Genomic DNA, 17,983 nt, shown 5'->3' with positions numbered 1-17,983 from the left:
CAGCTCTGAGGGTTCCCCATAGAGATGGATTCCTCATTTCACATAATCCACGGCTTTCCCTCCCCTGTTGTCTCCTGATCAACTCCCAGCTTGTAGCAGTATTCTTGTTGGGCTGAAGTGCATGTTTCCTTGTTTGATCTCACCACGTTTCCCTTCCTTCAGTCCTCGAAATATTCTCCTCCAAGGATATTTTCCCTTCTCCTCTGCAACAGTGATTGTCCTACCTTTACTGTCACCTAACTTCATTAGTGCAGACCTGCTGTATTAAGTAACATTCATCACGTAACACATTTAATAAGATCAATCATTGAGGAGCTTTACTTGTAATCTCTCTCCAGCTGAAGGTTAGGTTTAAAAGAACTTCACCGTATCTTCTGTAGACAGTTCCTTATCTGTTTGCAATTTCTGTCCTACCAAGAGGTGGTTAAAGGCTCCTTTATTTGGAAACTTACATTTCCAGGCTTTCTAACAGAGTTGTTTCTGTAAACTCTTTTAGATATGGATAATTCAATAGACTGCCTTTGTTTCAGATTGATGGGTTGATTGATGATGATAAGAGAACATGGATAAGCAAGGAAAAGACCTGTATTGCTTGTTCGTGCTTTTCAATCAATGACAAACCAGCTACTTCTGTCTCTTAAGTATTTCTGTTTGATCTTTCTTCCTTTTGACCAGACCAGTCACCTAGTGCAAATATGTAGGCTGAATTTTGTAATGAAAGGTAGATGCTAAGTAAGACAACTAGACACTGAAACTATTTTTAACGTTTTGGCACCCATCACTGTATTGTCAATAAAAGATCTTGAACAGATTCTGTCTGTTCTGTCTGGTGAATTCTGTCACCATGCTGTTTGCTTACTTTCTCTGTGCGTTCTGGATTCCAGAGATTAGTTTTTTTCAGATATTCAAAGAAATGAGCTTGCCTTAGGTTTTCCTGAATTTGTGTCTTGGAAATTTCTAAGCCAAAACTGTTCCCTGTGTGTAAACAATGATGCTTTTACAACGTGAAAGAAATTAAAAGTAAATAAAACACTCTTGTAGCATCAACTTCTGGAGCTTCAGCAAATTCTCACAAAGATGATGACACAGCCTCTGTAACCAGCCTTAATTCGTCTGCCACTGGCCGCCGCCTCAAAATCTATCGAACGTTTCGAGATGAGGATGGGAAGGAATATGTGAGGTGTGAGACAGTTCGAAAGCCCTCTGTTATTGATGCCTACTGCCGAATACGGACTACCAAGGATGAAGAGTTCATGTAAGACCTATATGTTTTTCTTTCATTTGCCCATAGACTAGTTCATACTATTGGAGGTAGGAAGAAACATCAATAGTTAGTTTCCTTTGCCCTGTGGGGAGTATTTGATGAAAAATGCTGTCTGGTGTAACTGAATTGGAAATGCCACCTTTCTGGCTACTGGCAGAAATGCTTGATGACTGTTGTATAGCAGGGAGAGATGATTTCTTGTAATCTTTGGAGCAAACTTTAGTAGGGTTCAATTTTAAATATCCCAAAGAGAGAAGGCTATCAGAATAGAGAATAGGATCCAAGATAAAATCGAAGCATTTCTCTGTGGGCTACAGAAATTTGAAAGGCCCCAGCAAAACTCTGCTTCCCTTCTATTGGTTTGGTTTTATAGCATCAGTATACTGCTGTCTCTATGTAGTTTCTATGCATAGCAGATTATTTTCCTTGGCTACCGTCTAAAGGACCTCATGTTACCAAAGAGCCAGGGCATCAGTAGTCTTCCATAAAATGGAATCTTCTTTTCATAGTGCTTTATTAAAACTCTCTGAGATAGTCCACAATGTGAAAAGATAATAACATGCAAAATTGAATGCTAAAATATGGAAAAAGTGCCAGATTTAAAGCCATCTGCAGAATGCAATCACACAAATAAGCACTATTAGATATTTGCAGAAAAGGATCAGTTCTGTTCACAGAAAGTTCTGTTCAATCACAGTTCTGTTTCATTAAGGGTGTGATGCAAGATTGTCTTGTGAAGGAGACTGAGTCTTGGGGTTTTGGGTGTGTTTTTGCAATGTATGGAGAGTGTTTGGTGAGCAAGATAGGTGCCCCCAGGAAGAGAAGAATGAACAAGACAGAAAAACGAGGCTTTCGCAGCAGCTTTCTGTAAGAAGTTGCATTTCTGACAAAAGTCACTTAAAATTGTCTAGACATAGAAGGAACTCAGTTCACTCTGGCAACATTTAGCTATGTCTCAACTTTAAAATGCTGGAAGCCTGATTTAGAAGTGTATTCGCTTGTTCTATGCCTGAAGTCATTGGAGTCTGTGCTTTGAATCTGCGAAATTCAAAGTACTGTGCAGAATGGTACTAGGCATCCTATTTTGGGGCATCTAAAACCAGTGACGACTACTGGCAGATCTGGTTAAATTGCTCATGACTTTGGTCCTCAGACCTATGAAATGATGTGCTGTTGCTTTGTTAGTGAGGCATTTGGAAATTGTGCTAGTGAGAATTGTAGAAAGGCCCCCTGGAAAGTAATTGTTTGAAATAATTGTGTATGGAAACCTGGCACTGTAATTGTGTGGAGAGGGAGAGATTTAATGGCTGTGCATTCAGAGTACTATGCATTTTGTGGACTGATTAACTGTGATTCTGAGGGGAAGAGATACCGTTTGATCATACAGTTATTTTGTATAATGTAATGTGTAAAGGGGCTGAATTAAAGTTGAATAGACAAACTTATTTCATAACCTTAATGTTGTTTGTAGTATGTTTATTCTAGAAAGCTATATATTTAAATGGAGTCCTAAAATAATGTGAAAAGTATTTGTAGCAAAAGAACCCAGCCCTTACATTCTCTGGCTCCTCCAGAGTTTTGTGATGGAGGTTCAAGTGCCAGGAAAGTTGGACTGATGGAAGAGCACCTGGTAAATCATCGATTCAGGTGAAGAACTTTTGTTTTTTCAGACGAAAGTTTGCTCTATTTGATGAACAGCACCGCGAGGAAATGCGGAAGGAGCGGCGCAGGATCCAGGAACAGTTACGAAGGTTAAAACGGAACCAAGAAAAAGAGAAACTTAAGGGCCCTCCAGAAAAGAAGCCCAAGAAGATGAAAGAGCGTCCAGACTTGAAAGTAAGCATATCCATACATAAACCATGCTAACAAATCTTGGGTATCAGAGTAGTTTTCTGTTGTGTGAAAGGTCTGACTAGAGGATTTTTATGATAGTCTGTCTCTACACTAATAGTCTGTGTATGAATTCTGATCTGTTATCTCTTTCTTATATTTTGTAGCTAAAATGTGGAGCTTGTGGTGCAATTGGCCACATGAGGACAAATAAGTTCTGCCCTCTTTATTACCAAACAAATGCCCCACCTTCTAATCCTGTTGCCATGACAGAGGAGCAGGAGGAAGAGCTGGAAAAAACAGTCATTCACAATGATAATGAAGAACTCATCAAAGTAGAAGGAACAAAAATTGTCCTGGGAAAGCAGCTGATTGAGAGGTAAGGGAAGAAGCAGAGACATAGATTGGTAGTGAGGAAAAACTGATTTAGAACTGAGTGCAGACTCTTCATCACCTGTATAGCAATCACAGGAATAAAGTGACTGGGGCTTACACAGGCTGTTATGACAGTATTTAGATTGTACGTTTGGTATTATGGCAGATGGGACCAGAGCCAATACTAAGGGACAAATGGAGTTGTTCACAAGAGGACTGGAGAAGAATGTTATTTTTGTTTCTTTTTACTTAGTGCAGATGAGGTTCGCAGGAAATCACTGGTCCTGAAGTTCCCTAAACAGCAGCTTCCTCCAAAGAAGAAGCGGCGAGTAGGGACAACTGTTCACTGTGATTATCTGAATGTGAGTCAAGGTGTTACTGAGCTGATTTTATTGTCTTTGTTTCTGTTGGTACCAACTAGCCAGTTCCTTTACTACATCTGTGCTCCTCAGCATGCAACAGAGGCACCTGCTCAGAAAATTAATAAACTAAATTGCCTAGGATTTCTGTAGATTACTATTTTGTGTCTTGGAAGTACCTTAATTTTTCTGCCTCTTATTTCTTCAGCGTCCTCATAAATCCATCCACCGACGGCGAACAGACCCTATGGTGACACTGTCATCCATCTTGGAGGGCATCATCAATGATATGAGGGATCTTCCTAATGTAAGTTAAGGCTATGAGACCAAAAACCTTTGTCTTAAGCAACATGGTTAAAGTAGGTAGTGTGCTGTAGACACCAAAATTATGCTAGACTGCCCTTAGATAAGTTGTGTTCCAACAACTCCTTCCCCCTCCCTGGCTCTGCTTTTTATGGACAGTCTAGTCATACCAGTATCCCATGATGTTTTTATTCCCAGTTTTCTGTTTTATTGCACTGCAAGTAGTGTTTGGTTTTCAAACTGAATCATGTAGGTTGTCTAAGTTGTGTGCTAGCTTTTGAGTTTTGGGAAGGCAGTTGTGGCTTTTTAGCACAGAAGACATCTTGTATTTGCTTTACTTTTCCCCTGTGTCTTTTGGATAGATTTGAGAAATATCTTTTCCTCAAAAGGCTGCATTTTTCACATTGCTATCTGCTATCACGAAGTACATGAGTTTGTTACTGCAAAGGCAACTGACAGAAGAATTGTTCTTAGTGTTGATTTACAGTGTTCCTGTTAAGCATGTTTGTTAAATCTTGTTGGTAAATGCAATTCATGTTGTAATCTTCCATCTGCAGAAAAGCCACCGACTTCCTGATATCAGTGCATGGGTCTACATTTGTTTCACATTAAGGGAATTATTTTTTTGTTTATAAGGGCAAGAAAATTCTTTTAAAATAGAAGAATAAGGCTTGCCTACATATGAGCCTTAATTCACATTAAGGTAGGGTACACAATGAAAACAAATTGCTGAGACAACAGCACATCTTTATGGCTGTTTATTAGAGCATCACCTTATTCCAGTTGGTGTGTACCACTTTGTAAATTATTTCAGCTCAGTATGTCTGATCAGAAAATAATGTTGAATAATCCTGTGTGGATACATACTCAAAATCTGGGATGTGATTTTTTTTTTTTTTTTTTTTCCCCAACAAAACCAACAAAAGTTGCATGGCCCAATTGACTCATCAAAGGTTGCAAAAGCAATAATTTAAAGTTAAGATTTGAGTTGAAATGAGAATTTTAAAGTTAAATTGCTTGACTTTTGTACTACATACCTAAAAATTCTACCCAAGACTCCTTTGTAAGATTTGTAAGAACATTTTGTTGAAGAAAGCAAAAACCATCATGGGGCTGATGCTTATCATATTTTCCTTGGTGTTTAGGGAACTGATTGTGCAAAGGCTTTGTATGTTAGTGTCCATTCAACTGTGGAGGTTAAATTGAGATTAACTGTGCTAGTACTGTGTTAAGAAACATTCTTTTCTTTCCTTTTTCCTCAGACGTATCCCTTCCACACACCTGTAAATCCAAAAGTCGTCAAGGATTACTACAAGATTATTACTCGGCCCATGGATTTACAGACCCTGCGTGAAAATGTTCGTAAGCGGCAATACCCATCCCGGGAAGAGTTCCGAGAACATCTGGAGCTGATTGTTAAGAACAGTGCGACTTACAATGGTAAATCATTAACAAATGAGGGGAATCTGTGTTTCCGTTAATGTGCTGTGGGTGAGAGGTGAATCTTTTTCTTTTAGAAATAATAAAAGCAACAGAAAAGCAGAGTAAGGTGTCAGGTGGCAACAATAAATACATAATTTTCCAGATATACCTGAAAGATTGTATAAACGTTAATGAACTAATTCATAAATGAGAAAGTAGTGAATGCTGACATTTAACTATAACTAAATGATGACTGTGATGTAGTAACTAAAACTCAGTTATGGATGTATCCATTACTGGGGAAATTGGTGCATGTATTAAGTCAAACTCCATGCTGAAGCAAAGAGCTGCATATCCCCTAATATAGGTGAAGGTGAGTAAAACATTATTTTCAGTAGACTGACTGTCCTTCACTACTTCTTTCAGATGTGGCTCAGTGGGGAGATACTTGTGAACTTATTTTCTCAGTGTTATGATTAAGTGAATGAATCTTTCAATACAAATAGGAATAATTCACACCTGTTGGAGCCATTGCCTTGGAGCATGCAGCTTTGAGTAGAGTTAACTGTAATGATTTTTGCTTTTTTTTTTTGTTCTTAGTTGCAATAAATTTTTCCCTAATTGGGAAAGTCAGAAAGCTAGTTTAAAAAACTCAAAGCATAGATTCTGCAGCACAGCATGCAGCTGCTGGGGAAAAGTGCTGATTCATTGAGCAAATGTGGGTCAGCTGTATTCTGACTGTTGATAAGAAAAGTCTTTATCCAGAAAGTATGCATTAGACAGCGAAAATCGCCCAGCTGCATTGAGTCTCTCTGGACTGTGCAGCAGTCTGGCTGATTCTGACAGCATTGGTCTTGTGCCTTTACTGCTTCCTTTATTATTATGACAATGGAGTCCCTGTTTTATTCTAATTAAAGAGATTTTTTTCATAGTTCTGTTGCAAATAGTCATTTCTGTAACTGAGGAATCATGACATTTTCTAAAGCTATGGTTCTCTGAGTATTCACCTTACAAGTCCATCCTTCCTTCCTAGACAGCCCTGCTCCATTGACTGGATCTAATGAAGGAAACAGAAATTTCATGACTTATCCTCTGAAAGTTTGGAACAGTTGGACTGCTTAGAGGCCAGGCTTCCATAGGCGCAACTGCTTTTCTATAGAGTTTCCAAAACTTAACAGAATGTATACTAGAAATGCGAATATTTGCTACAAGTAACATTTTTTCATATAAAACCCATACTAAACTTGAGAAATCGTGTATATTGAGAATATACTCCCAATTGTAGTAGAAATCTAACCAGTGGTGCTTAGGAGTAAAGATTAATTCACGTAGTTGTGTACATGGTCTTGATAATACTTTCAAGTATTATATCATCAGGATGTGTTCACTGATGTTTGGGGGGGGTTTGTTTGTTTGTTTGTTTTCCCCTTTGAATTCTAAAAGCTTCCTTCATGGCCAGGGTATCTCACTGTACTTGCTGTGTGTTTGCAGGACCAAAGCACTCCCTGACACAGATATCTCAATCCATGCTGGACCTGTGTGATGAAAAGCTAAAAGAGGCAAGTCTTGTCGATGAGTTCTGATCGGAGTGGAGAGGGAGGGATGGTCGGGGTGGTTGAGAAGTTTGAGGATAGAGGATGTGAGTAGGCAGAACACAGGGCTTTAAGGAGAGTAGAAAGAATAAGGGAACCTCCCCCGCCCCCTCTCCCCCGGTGGTGTATTTGAATTTTTACAATTTTAAGCAGTTCACACTGGATTCTCTTTCAAAAAATAGATGCTTATTTGCTACGCTAGTTACTTTATCTTGTATCTAGGCTATTATCCCCCCTTATTTGCAAGTGTCTTCATAAAAACGTGAACAGAAATCTCTTTAGGATAGAGTAACCTGATATTAACATTTATTAATGTAACATCAGCTGCTGATGTTCCTGAATTTTATTGCAGAAGGAAGATAAACTGGCTCGATTAGAAAAAGCTATTAATCCCCTCCTGGATGATGATGACCAAGTGGCCTTTTCCTTCATTTTGGATAACATTGTCACTCAAAAGATGATGGCAGTTCCAGATGTACGTAGCTTGGGTATCGTGTGTGTATGTGTGTGTAAATCCCGTTTCTACTAACAGAGATATGCAAAATGTGCTGATTATAGTCCTGTGGCCTTATATTGGAGGGAAATGTTTGCATCTTGTGGCTGTTATTACACTGTAGAAAAAGGAGTGCTGTGTTGGGGTGCTGGGCCGTGATTTTCTGACTGCCACAGACATTGCTGCATTCACCCCTTTTCACCAGAGCAAAGGTCCAGAAGTGAAGGTTGGGTTCTGGTCCTTGTTCTGCTGTTCTCGTTCTTGGATAATGTTGGTGTCAGCCTCCCATTAGAAGAAAGTCACTGATTTTTGCCCTCTTAAGGGCGCTGGGGAGCTATAATGAAAATGATTTTTTTTAAATGTATTACAGGAATGGAACATACTCTTCACTCACTGTATATAGTGCTTTTGTAGAACTCGAAGCAGCCTGCAAAGGTGCAGTTTACAGGCGCAAACCAAACACAGATTGATATTTTTTTTTTTTTTTTTTTTTAGCGGATCCAGTTCACTCAGTGTTGTATTAATTTGCATTAGTATAAAACCCCCTAAAGCTGAAATAATAAAACTGTGTCTATAAGGGCTTCAGTGCTGCTCATCTATAAAGTATATTGTGTCTGAATGGAGCAAGGAGCGAGAGACTCTAGTGGTTTGACTATGTATGAGAAAGAGGGCTTGATGCCTGTTCCCTTTAAAAATTTGACAGCCTCATCATCTTTTTTCACCAGATTCTCTTTTCTGGTGTTTAGAAACAGATTAAAAAAAAATTTTTTTTTCCCCATCACACCATGCTGAACTGTCAAATCACTGTATATAGCCCCTGTTGTGAGATCAGACTTAGGTTTTTGTTCTTTGTTATATTAAACAAAGCAGTGAGTGTTCTTAATGGATATTGCAGTTATATTGTGGAAGAAACAGTGATGATAAATAGAAAAAATCTTCTGCATGATTGAGTATTTTTTATTATGTGCTCCTCCTGTCAAACAGATTTCAACAGGTGAAGGGTCTAGTTAAAAATCTAACTGGTAGATCACTTATTCTGTTCCCCTTCTGAAACTAAGTAACTGGATTCAAGATGCCATGTAATAAATACTTCCTGTACTTATTGAATCTTAAACTGTTCTGAAGAATTGCTTTATGAAATTTGTAGCTCAAACTATAACAAATTCTACATGGGAGCTTTCTAAACTTGTCTGTTTTCTTTCCTTCAGTCTTGGCCATTTCATCATCCCGTTAATAAAAAGTTTGTTCCTGATTATTACAAGGTGATTGCTAATCCAATGGATCTGGAGAGTATCCGCAAGGTGTGTAGCTTGAATTGTGCAGCCACTAGAGAAACATTTAGACTTGATTACTTACTGGGTGACAATCTCTTTCAGAATATCTCCAAACACAAGTACCAGAACAGAGAGACTTTCCTGGATGATGTTAACCTTATCCTTACCAACAGCATTAAATACAATGGTAGGTTGTGATAATAAAGCTTCGACCTTCTTCTATCCTTAAATAAATACATCTGTACACCTGTTCTGCAGTGCTGTCAAGGCCTGAAGGTGTGAATCCTGAGCTTAATTGTTGCTTTCCTTTCTTGCTGAGAAAAGAAATGCTTAAACATTGATGTTTTAACTGTCATGTGGCGCTAAAATCTTGCCCTGCAGAATGGGACATTTGTATTTGGGGAGGATTTTCTGCCTGTTCACTACATGTCTCCGTTTCAGTGATTTGTTCCATGTGTTTGGGAATTTCCTTGAGAGTGACAGGGAACAGCTTTCATATCTCCAAAACTGTGTTTTTAATGTTGGTACAGACTGGTTGCTCTTTGCTAGCTGAATGTGAATCCTGCTTTACGTTTCTCCTCAGATGAGAAGGTGGGATTTAGTGGACTGTCTTTTGAGGGTTGTATAGCCAAAACCAGTCTTTAATCTCAGCAGCTGGGCCTGAGTAAATATCTGAGGACATAGAGATTTGTTTCTTATTGCAGGGTCAGACAGCCAGTACACAAAAACAGCCCAGGAGATTGTAAACATTTGTTATCAAACCTTAGCAGAGGTATGTGGACATATCTACTGTAATATTTTTGCACGTTTAAGTTTTGTTCTGCAACTTTAACAAGCTGCTTTGTTCTTAGTATGATGAACACTTGACTCAACTTGAGAGAGACATCTCTACCGCTAAGGAAGCGGCACTAGAGGAGGCAGATCTGGAAAGTCTTGATCCTATGACCCCTGGTCCCTACACTCCACAGGCAAGTGACCGAGCAAATTTTTCATTTTCTTAGTTTTGAGCTGCTGGATGTTTGATCTAAGCGGTGCCTCGTTTACTGTTCCCCGTCTGTCTGCAGTTTGTCTTTTGGTATACTATCTTGTTGTGTGGTGTGCTAACAGCTGTTCTTAGGGATAAATAGGAGAAGCAGTTATCTCGCTTTAGAGCGAGATACGTAAAATAAAATCACTTCCCAGACCACTTGCAAAACTGGTCTCAAGATTCAGCTGAATGTTTGTTGCAAATTCAAAGGCTATATAAGTGTAGCAGTTAAACCCTCAGAAGGCAAGCAGTGAAAAGGTAAGGAGAATACGAGGAAAAACACCAGTAACATAGTGCTGAGAAGAAGCCAGGAGAGCTGTTTGAGGATATTCTTGAAGGGGCTTATTGAGCAAAGAAACTGCCTAGTATGGTCAGTGAAGTATGACTTTTCTACATTCTTTGGGATTCTTTTCATTTCAGCCACCATCTATTTTGCCTCCTAGTGGAAATAACACTTTTGACTCTTCATGGTTTTACTATTTTAGGAAACAACTTTGTGAGAGTTATTTTGTGCATATTATAGACCAAGTTGGAAGTATAATATCTATTGAAGGTTTTATGACAGACTGTTTTCAGCGTTCACAGAATTGGCAAAGTTTTATAAGCCATTCAGGCTGTCTTTCTTTTTTTTTCCCCCCATGTTTATTCTTGCCTTGGGATTTTTTTCTTTAAAAACATCAATAAAAAGATTTTATTTTTCACTAAGAATGACAATGAAAAATAACAATAGCTTTTGCAGTATCAAAGAGAACTTGAATTCGTGTTACTGAAAATATTCATTAGCTCTATGATTTGGAATTTGCCCTAAAAATTAGATAATGGTTCAGGCTTTCTCACCCTTGTGTCTGAGGTGTGTCTTTCATTTCTTTGGAAAAACTGTTGAAATTCATAAGCCTTGAGAAAGATCTGTCTGCTAACAACTGAACAATCAAACTCTGAATGTTGTATACCCAGAGTAGGATGACTGAGCAAAGCATTCTTTGCAGTTGTTCTTCCCGGTTGTAGACCAATATTTTTTTCTTCGTTTGTGAGTCTGGTGTTATTACATCTGGAAAGCTGCATTTAATTTTAGTCAAGACAGTAGAAAAGAGGGGCTTGAAGTTCAGGGACAATTTAAGGACCTACAAGATTATTTTTTAAAAGAAAAATGAATTTAAAATTTGCTTAGGCAATAATTACACTAAGATTACATGGCTGGCACCAGGATAACAGACTACAAATGCTTTATTGGGCAATATTTAACACCTTTCCTCTCTCCCCAGAAAAAACCCAAAATGTAACAGCTGTTTAGGGAGCTAGAAGGAAAATGCTAGGAATGATGAGGAGTTAAGGGGCTGGAAATACTGAAACTGAGCATCGTGAAAAAAAGACCTGCCTTAGCAATGGGAGATGTCAGGCTGCAGGGGGAGGCTTTGGAGATTTGTTGTTGAAACTGCCTATTGACACATTTAAAACAAGATTAGATGGAACTGAGGAGCACTCCAATTCCTCAGAGAAAGAGTGAAAAAATATCCTTCTCTGTCTCTGATGGTTTCCTTTCCCAAGAGCAGGGTTACCTGTTCTGAATTTTTTCCAAGTTGGTGATCAGGCGAGAGGAAAAGAGGTCAGAAGAGTGAACTGCCTGGTGGTTGTCTGTGCCTTCTCTGTGCTTGTTGAAGGAAACTTTTCCCCTAAACTCATCATCTGGCAACCCTTTCACTGTGCTTCTTGGCTGGAGGTACACTCCCACTTCCTACACTCCCAAACTTGTCATGGATTGCAGGTCTGCTGATGGTTGCTTGGCTTTAGATCCTTTTAGTCAAATGTAGTTGTGATGACTAAAATATCGCTCCCCATATGCATCTTCGGGAGTTGGACTCTGAGATATAAAAAGCAAATACAGCAAGTAGAGAGCTGTTTATGGTTTACATGTGTGTTTAGATTCTTTGGAAGCCTGTTTTGCCTAACTTAAACAGTATTGCTGCTGCTCTTTAACACTTTCAGGACTGTCATGATACCTAAACCATGTATTATAAGGGCATTTTATCAAAATCCTAAACTGTAGTTCCTCATTAACTCTTCACAGAGATTAAATGGAATGCAAACTACAGGCTGGCTTTTAGAGCACATTATCCAACCCCCACTTTTCGCTCTCTTGTCAGTTTTAGGGATTCCTGATGAGACAGTGATTTACACGGAAATGATTGAAAGTTGATGTTTTACTATTTCATATGTGATAAAGTAGTTTTTGTCCCGTTCTGATAGCAGCAGTTCTTCAGCATTTGTGCTTGTCATGCTACTTCCATCGTAAAGACATAAAAAGGGCCATACTGAGTCAAAGCACAGGTTGATTTAATCTCCTCTGTCTCTGGCAGAAGTGAGTGGATGCAAACATACAGTGATCCTTCTTATGGTGAAGCCTCTCTGCTTCTGGTAATTGGCAGCTCAGGCACCTTAAAATGGCATTGTACCTGGACCATTGTGCTTATGAGCTGCAGAGAGACATATTCTCTGCAAATCTCCAAAATCCTTTTGGATACCATTTTCAATTTTGGCCTCTACAGGATTGCATTGTGTGAAAGTACTGCCCTCCGTTTTAAAATCGGCTATTTGACACACCTCAAACCTGAGGTTGTGAGCCATTCCCTTATACCAGTTTGTTCCTAAAACCAGATTTCTTATTTTGATTAAACAGTGCTTAATAACATAAGCACTGAGCTAAACAAATGCATTTTGCATTTAGTCCTGAAATCCCAGTCTTGCCTCTCAAGGTATTGTTCTAGTCTCAGTTCAGCGCCTGAGAACATTGTCTCCTGTTTCCACATAAACTTTAGCCACCTGATTTGTATGATACCAGCACTTCCCTCAGTATGTCACGTGATGCTTCAGTCTATCAAGTTGAGAGCAATTTGTCTGCTACGGACACTCCCATTGCTATCCCAGAGAAGCGAGGAACACCGGTCAGAATCCTCCATTTTTTAACATGGTTGCAAAGTCGGGCTGTATAAACAAATGACTGAAAGGAGGCGATCACTTTGTAGGAAACGGGTGACAAACAACAGCAGGTTTCCCAAGCAGAGAAGGGAACCCATTTCAAAAGCTATGTGCTTTCCTTCATTTTGACTGCTCCAGTGGAAAAGGACAAATTTAAAGAGCCTTGGGAGTTTGGACACTTGTGAAATCTACTATTCTGATTCCTAAGGATCAAAAGCTGCAAGAGAATCTGCCTAAGACCAGATATTTGTTTGCTTCACTGCTTCTGGGAGTAGAAACCTGGTGACTCATGCTTCAGAGTGCTAATATGCAATCCCTCATTGATTCTGAATAGGGAAATGGTGAAGTATATTCTAAAGGTTTAGGGATCATAATTAGTTTATTATGGTTGTATTCAGTGATTATTAGAAACTATACAAACTCCTAGGAAGAGATGGTTGGCATTGTAGATACCTTGGAGCTGTGAAAGAAAGAAAGAAAAAGACAAGGTTAAAGGCGTTAAATCACTATAAATGAATTGGTTACAGTAACCATGGAGTATTTTTTTCTTAGTCTTTATTCCATGTTAAACAAAAAAAAAAAAGTTGTTTGGACGAGAAGGCACAGCAGGTGATATGGTAATGTGAGCATAAAAATAAAAGACTGGGAGAGCAAAGAAGGTGAGGAGAGCCCCAAGATTGAAGCTGGTACCAGAAAGACTAATGAGAGCTACTCAGGGCAATCCAGACCAGCAGAGTTTGAATATCCATGGTTCTGTCTAGATTGCTGTTGTTCGTGGCTTTGAGAATGGAAGTCTTGAAGTTTTCTGTAGGCTTAGAATTTACAGTCCTTGGATCAGAATCTGCATGTCTTCTCTACCTTGTACTCATGATGACTGGGGGAAGAACGGGAGAGAAGGGCAGGAAAAGATTTGTTGAAAACTGCTGACTGCTTTGAAAATACCTTGTGAAAATAAGCACTTTTTAAGATCTAGTGGTCTATTCCAGAAATAGCTAGGTAAACAAAGAACTCCGGTGCTTTAAGGCTGGAGATTTCCTTTTCACATGAGCACGTCAGGAAAAAGGTGGGTGGAGACTGTGTGCTCTGTGATCTTGGAATAAAGGGAGAAGGGATCCTTGCTCTGAAAGTGACTTCTCCCCACTCTCCCCTTTCTTCCCCCCACCCATCATTGTGGTCTGGATGTCAGTCACACCTTTGGCTTATGTCCATTAGTGCCTTCCTCAATGGTGTTGCTATTTGTGTTCCCCATTCAGATGCGCCAGGGGCGAGGTAGGCTGGGCGAGGAAGACTCTGACGTAGATATTGAAGGGTTTGATGAGGATGATGATGGGAAACCTAAGACTCCAGCCCCAGTGAGTATATTTACAGAAATCCCATCCACAGTCCACATGTTGACTTGCATCCTTGTGGTAGAAGTCTCCATAGTACAAGGGATGTGTGCTGTGTCTGGCACCCTGAAGGGCAGTAGTATGCACAGTAGTAGTTAGACAATTAAATGTAGTTTTACAATGTCAGCATTATGAAACAAATTAATGAATACATCAGACTGAACTGTGAGATAAAAAATAGGCATATGCTGGAAATGGCAGTAGTTTGTTTAATGTCTGATCTTAATGATTCCTGTTCTGAATGACATAGGAAGTTGAAGATGCAGATGGTGACCTTGCTGATGAAGAAGAAGGATCAACCCAGCAGCCCCAGGCCAGTGTTCTCTATGAAGATTTGCTCATGTCAGATGGAGAGGATGATGATGATGGGAGTGACGAAGAAGGAGATAATCCTTTCTCATGTAGGTTTCCCTTTTCATATAACAAGGTTGAATAGGAACTGGTTGTTCACAAACCCAGCAATCTCCTTGTCCTTCTATCACAAAAACATAACTGGAGATTATTGGGATTAATTAATAATTAATTAATAATTGGGATACATAGGCCAAGTAGTCTAGCAGTCAGAAAGGAAAAGAGACCAAAAGGGCAAGATGAAAAAAATGGATGAACATAAATGGAACTGAAGACAAAGTGGAATAGGAGTGCTATATATAAGTATGGGCACAGAAGAAAGCAGTTAAGACAAGATCTGGTTGGTTGTTACATAAAGTGAAACTGCAAATGGTCAGAAAAGACTGGAACTATGATTTGGTGTGCAGAGCAGGACTGGGCAGAGATTACCAAAAGCACAAAATTTTGTTGATAGGAAACCATGTGATCAGTGTTATTATCAAGTGCTGGAAGAGGAGCTTGAAGGCTCTTCAGATTGTTTCCCTGTTTTGCTAAAGAAGTGTCCATGCAGAAAAGCATATGGTGGTATTTAGAGATGGCTTCAGAAAATTATTATAGGGAAAAAAATGGTTGGAGTAGACAAAGAAAAGAGGTGGTAGAAGTACTTGAATAGTAGAATTAGATTGTTTTTGAGTAACATGAGAAATGGCTACTCAGTAAGCGGTACCAGCTCCCAGATACCCCTTCTCCTGCATTTTGGAAAGACTACTTCCTATACATTCCTTACAGTCTATATTGTGTCCTTTTAACAAATAAAGACGATAGGTATGTTACTGATGGAACAAAACTGTTGATTTATGAACAAGTGTTGGCTTATTGCACAGCTATCCAACTGAGTGAGAGTGGCAGTGATTCAGATGTGGAGTCCAGTGCAGTGAGACCCAAACAACCTCATGTTCTTCAAGAGAATACACGAATGGGCATGGACAATGAAGAAAGCATGATGTCTTATGAAGGAGATGGTGGGGAGACATCTCATGTCATGGAGGATAGTAATATCAGGTAATTAGAGCTAAGGATGTTGAGTAATTGCAATATACTTTTGAAGTTCTTGTTGATAGGAATTTGGTTTTGCTGTTAGACCATCACTAATGAAAAATATCTGTTAAATTAAAAAAATAAAATCAAGAGTAAGTTCTTGTAAGTTAAATAACTTCCTGTGCATAATATTTTTTGAAGGCAAGGAAAATGAATCTTGTTGTAGATTGTCTCAGAAATTACTAAATGCCTTTGAAGCTAAAAGGTAATGTAGCTGATTAACTTCAAGGTTTTTTCTTTAAGAGTAATAATTTCCTTCCTTGAAAGAAAATTGCTTACTTGAAGTCCAAAAGAATAGCAGAGAATAGGAATATGCATATTCTGTATTTTGGAAGGAGTTCCATTTTTAGGAAATGGCAAGTACAGCAATAATAGCTTTATTTTCTGCACTGATTTGAGATAATACTGATCTGCTTTTCCTTCTCTGGCCATTCTATAGAGTGTTAGCATTAGATTCTCTTTTTTTTTTTTTTTTTTTTTTACTGATAGAATTCACTCCCATAATGTTGCTATTGGTATTTGCCTAATAAATTATTTTACAGGCAAACTGTCATAATAGAGATGAGAGCTGCCCATAAGAGTAGCTATGCTGGGTCAGGCAAATGGTCCACCCAGCCCAGGACCGTGGCAATAGCCAGTAGATGCTAGAGAAGCAGGTGAGACAGGGCTGTGCTCTGGTGGTAATTGCTATGCTGTCTGCCTTTCTACCTCCTGTAAAGGTGACAGATGGAAGGTGCTGGAGCAAGCAGGGATCTCCCAATGGTTTTTTCTGCCCTGAGTATTTCAGAATGGGGTGGGGATGTCGACAGAGAATTGCTTCATTGGGAGAGCTGTTTTTTAGTTAACAAAACTGGTCACTGATCAAATTGGATTGTTCAATGGTTCCAACGGTTTCACAAGCGCTTCAACTCGGGGACCTTTTACAGGAGTAAAAATGTTACATATAGAATTTCTGATACCAACAACATTTGAAATGCCAGTATAATAAGAGCGTATTCTTTCTCCTAGCTATGGCAGCTATGAAGAACCAGACCCAAAATCCAACACAAGAGATACTAGTTTCAGCAGTATTGGAGGGTACGAGATCTCAGAAGAAGAAGAGGAGGAAGAAGAGCAGCGTTGTGGCCCAAGCGTATTAAGTCAGGTCCATCTGTCTGAGGACGAGGAAGACAGTGAGGATTTTCATTCCATTGCAGGAGACAGTGACCTGGACTCGGATGAATAGACTTCTTAGGAAACTCCCTTTCCCTGAGATGGCAGTCATCTTGCGCTACTCTCGACTCATGAGTTACTATCGTTCCAGTTTGGTGTAAGAAACAATATGGTGCAATCTGTGTTAATATGAAACAGATTTTTTTTTTTTATAGTAACTTGTATCAGTTCTAAAACTTGTTATGTGACTGAGTAAATGGTGAAAAGTAAGCTTTAGAGAAGCATGCCCAGCTGAAGCATTGGGCTAGTGTGATTGTCACTAGTTCTGGAATCCAGCTGACGAGACCTATAATGGTTTGTTCTTCATTCTTTATAGATGTCAAGTAATTTCTCAGAAATAGTAGCCTGTTGGATTCATGCATGTCTGCCAGGGGAAAATGGTTGCTCAGAATAAAATGTCTGTTGTTCATTTGATGAACAATTGTAAAATAAGAACTTTCCCTTTATGAAATGGCAGTTACCTGGGAATACAATATGAATGCATTCTCTAGTAACTCCTTAACTACCCTGAATGTTTCAGTGAACAGCTGCCCTATTTTTTATTTTTTTTTTAAGTTGCAATCGGTCACCAGAATCAAAATTTGCTAATTTGAGTCTTCAGGAATTTTCAGGCTGTTTGTATTCTAAAAATAGTTCTCGTTATTCATGGCTGTGGGACTCCTTATTTTTAGTCGAGTGAGAAGGGAGCGTACACCCGGCTAAGCTTTTGTACCGTATTCGCTGGTTAAATTAATTGTAAATAAAACTCAAGATGGTTTAAAGATGAGCTCTTTTTCCTGCTGCTGTCCTTGCCCGGCTGCGCTTGTATTTCCTTGGGGCACCCCCTTCTCGGGATACCTTTGGACGAGGCCAAAGGAAGAGGTGCCGCCGCCGAGGGCCCGGCGCCCCGGGCCGCCCCCGCCCGGCTGGCGGCCGACCCCAGTGGCGCCCCCTGCCCGCGCCGTCCCGGCAGGCCCCGCGCGCCGCCGGCACCCGGATGTACCCGCGCGCTCCATGTGCGGGGAGACCAGCGCGAGGGGAGGGCGGGCGCGCACGCGCATTTC

The 17,983-nt window shown here is 39.6% G+C and overlaps 1 protein-coding gene across 4 annotated transcripts in view; it reads left to right on the top strand.

The window, feature by feature from the left end:
* Window positions 1-17,706, top strand: part of TAF1 (TATA-box binding protein associated factor 1) — a 38,416-nt gene extending 20,710 nt beyond the window's left edge. For 3 of the 4 annotated variants that reach the window (XM_067303927.1, XM_067303925.1, XM_067303928.1), the window contains 16 exons: window positions 1,042-1,255; window positions 2,935-3,100; window positions 3,262-3,473; window positions 3,723-3,831; window positions 4,037-4,135; window positions 5,394-5,571; window positions 7,045-7,112; window positions 7,498-7,620; window positions 8,847-8,939; window positions 9,015-9,099; window positions 9,617-9,684; window positions 9,764-9,880; window positions 14,166-14,264; window positions 14,551-14,701; window positions 15,515-15,692; window positions 16,737-17,706. In XM_067303927.1, coding sequence (XP_067160028.1) covers window positions 1,042-1,255; window positions 2,935-3,100; window positions 3,262-3,473; window positions 3,723-3,831; window positions 4,037-4,135; window positions 5,394-5,571; window positions 7,045-7,112; window positions 7,498-7,620; window positions 8,847-8,939; window positions 9,015-9,099; window positions 9,617-9,684; window positions 9,764-9,880; window positions 14,166-14,264; window positions 14,551-14,701; window positions 15,515-15,692; window positions 16,737-16,953 — 2,177 coding nt within the window. In that variant the 3' untranslated portion in view covers window positions 16,954-17,706. The remainder of the gene's footprint in view (window positions 1-1,041; window positions 1,256-2,934; window positions 3,101-3,261; window positions 3,474-3,722; window positions 3,832-4,036; window positions 4,136-5,393; window positions 5,572-7,044; window positions 7,113-7,497; window positions 7,621-8,846; window positions 8,940-9,014; window positions 9,100-9,616; window positions 9,685-9,763; window positions 9,881-14,165; window positions 14,265-14,550; window positions 14,702-15,514; window positions 15,693-16,736) is intronic. The other variant, XM_067303926.1, reaches the window with a different exon arrangement.
* Window positions 17,707-17,983: the final 277 nt, after the last annotated feature.

Source organism: Apteryx mantelli, chromosome 13 (assembly GCF_036417845.1).
Source record: "Apteryx mantelli isolate bAptMan1 chromosome 13, bAptMan1.hap1, whole genome shotgun sequence".
NCBI classification, from domain to species: Eukaryota; Metazoa; Chordata; class Aves; order Apterygiformes; family Apterygidae; genus Apteryx; species Apteryx mantelli.
Note: the sequence above shows the minus strand (reverse complement) of the source record. Positions and strands in the feature narration are given on the sequence as shown.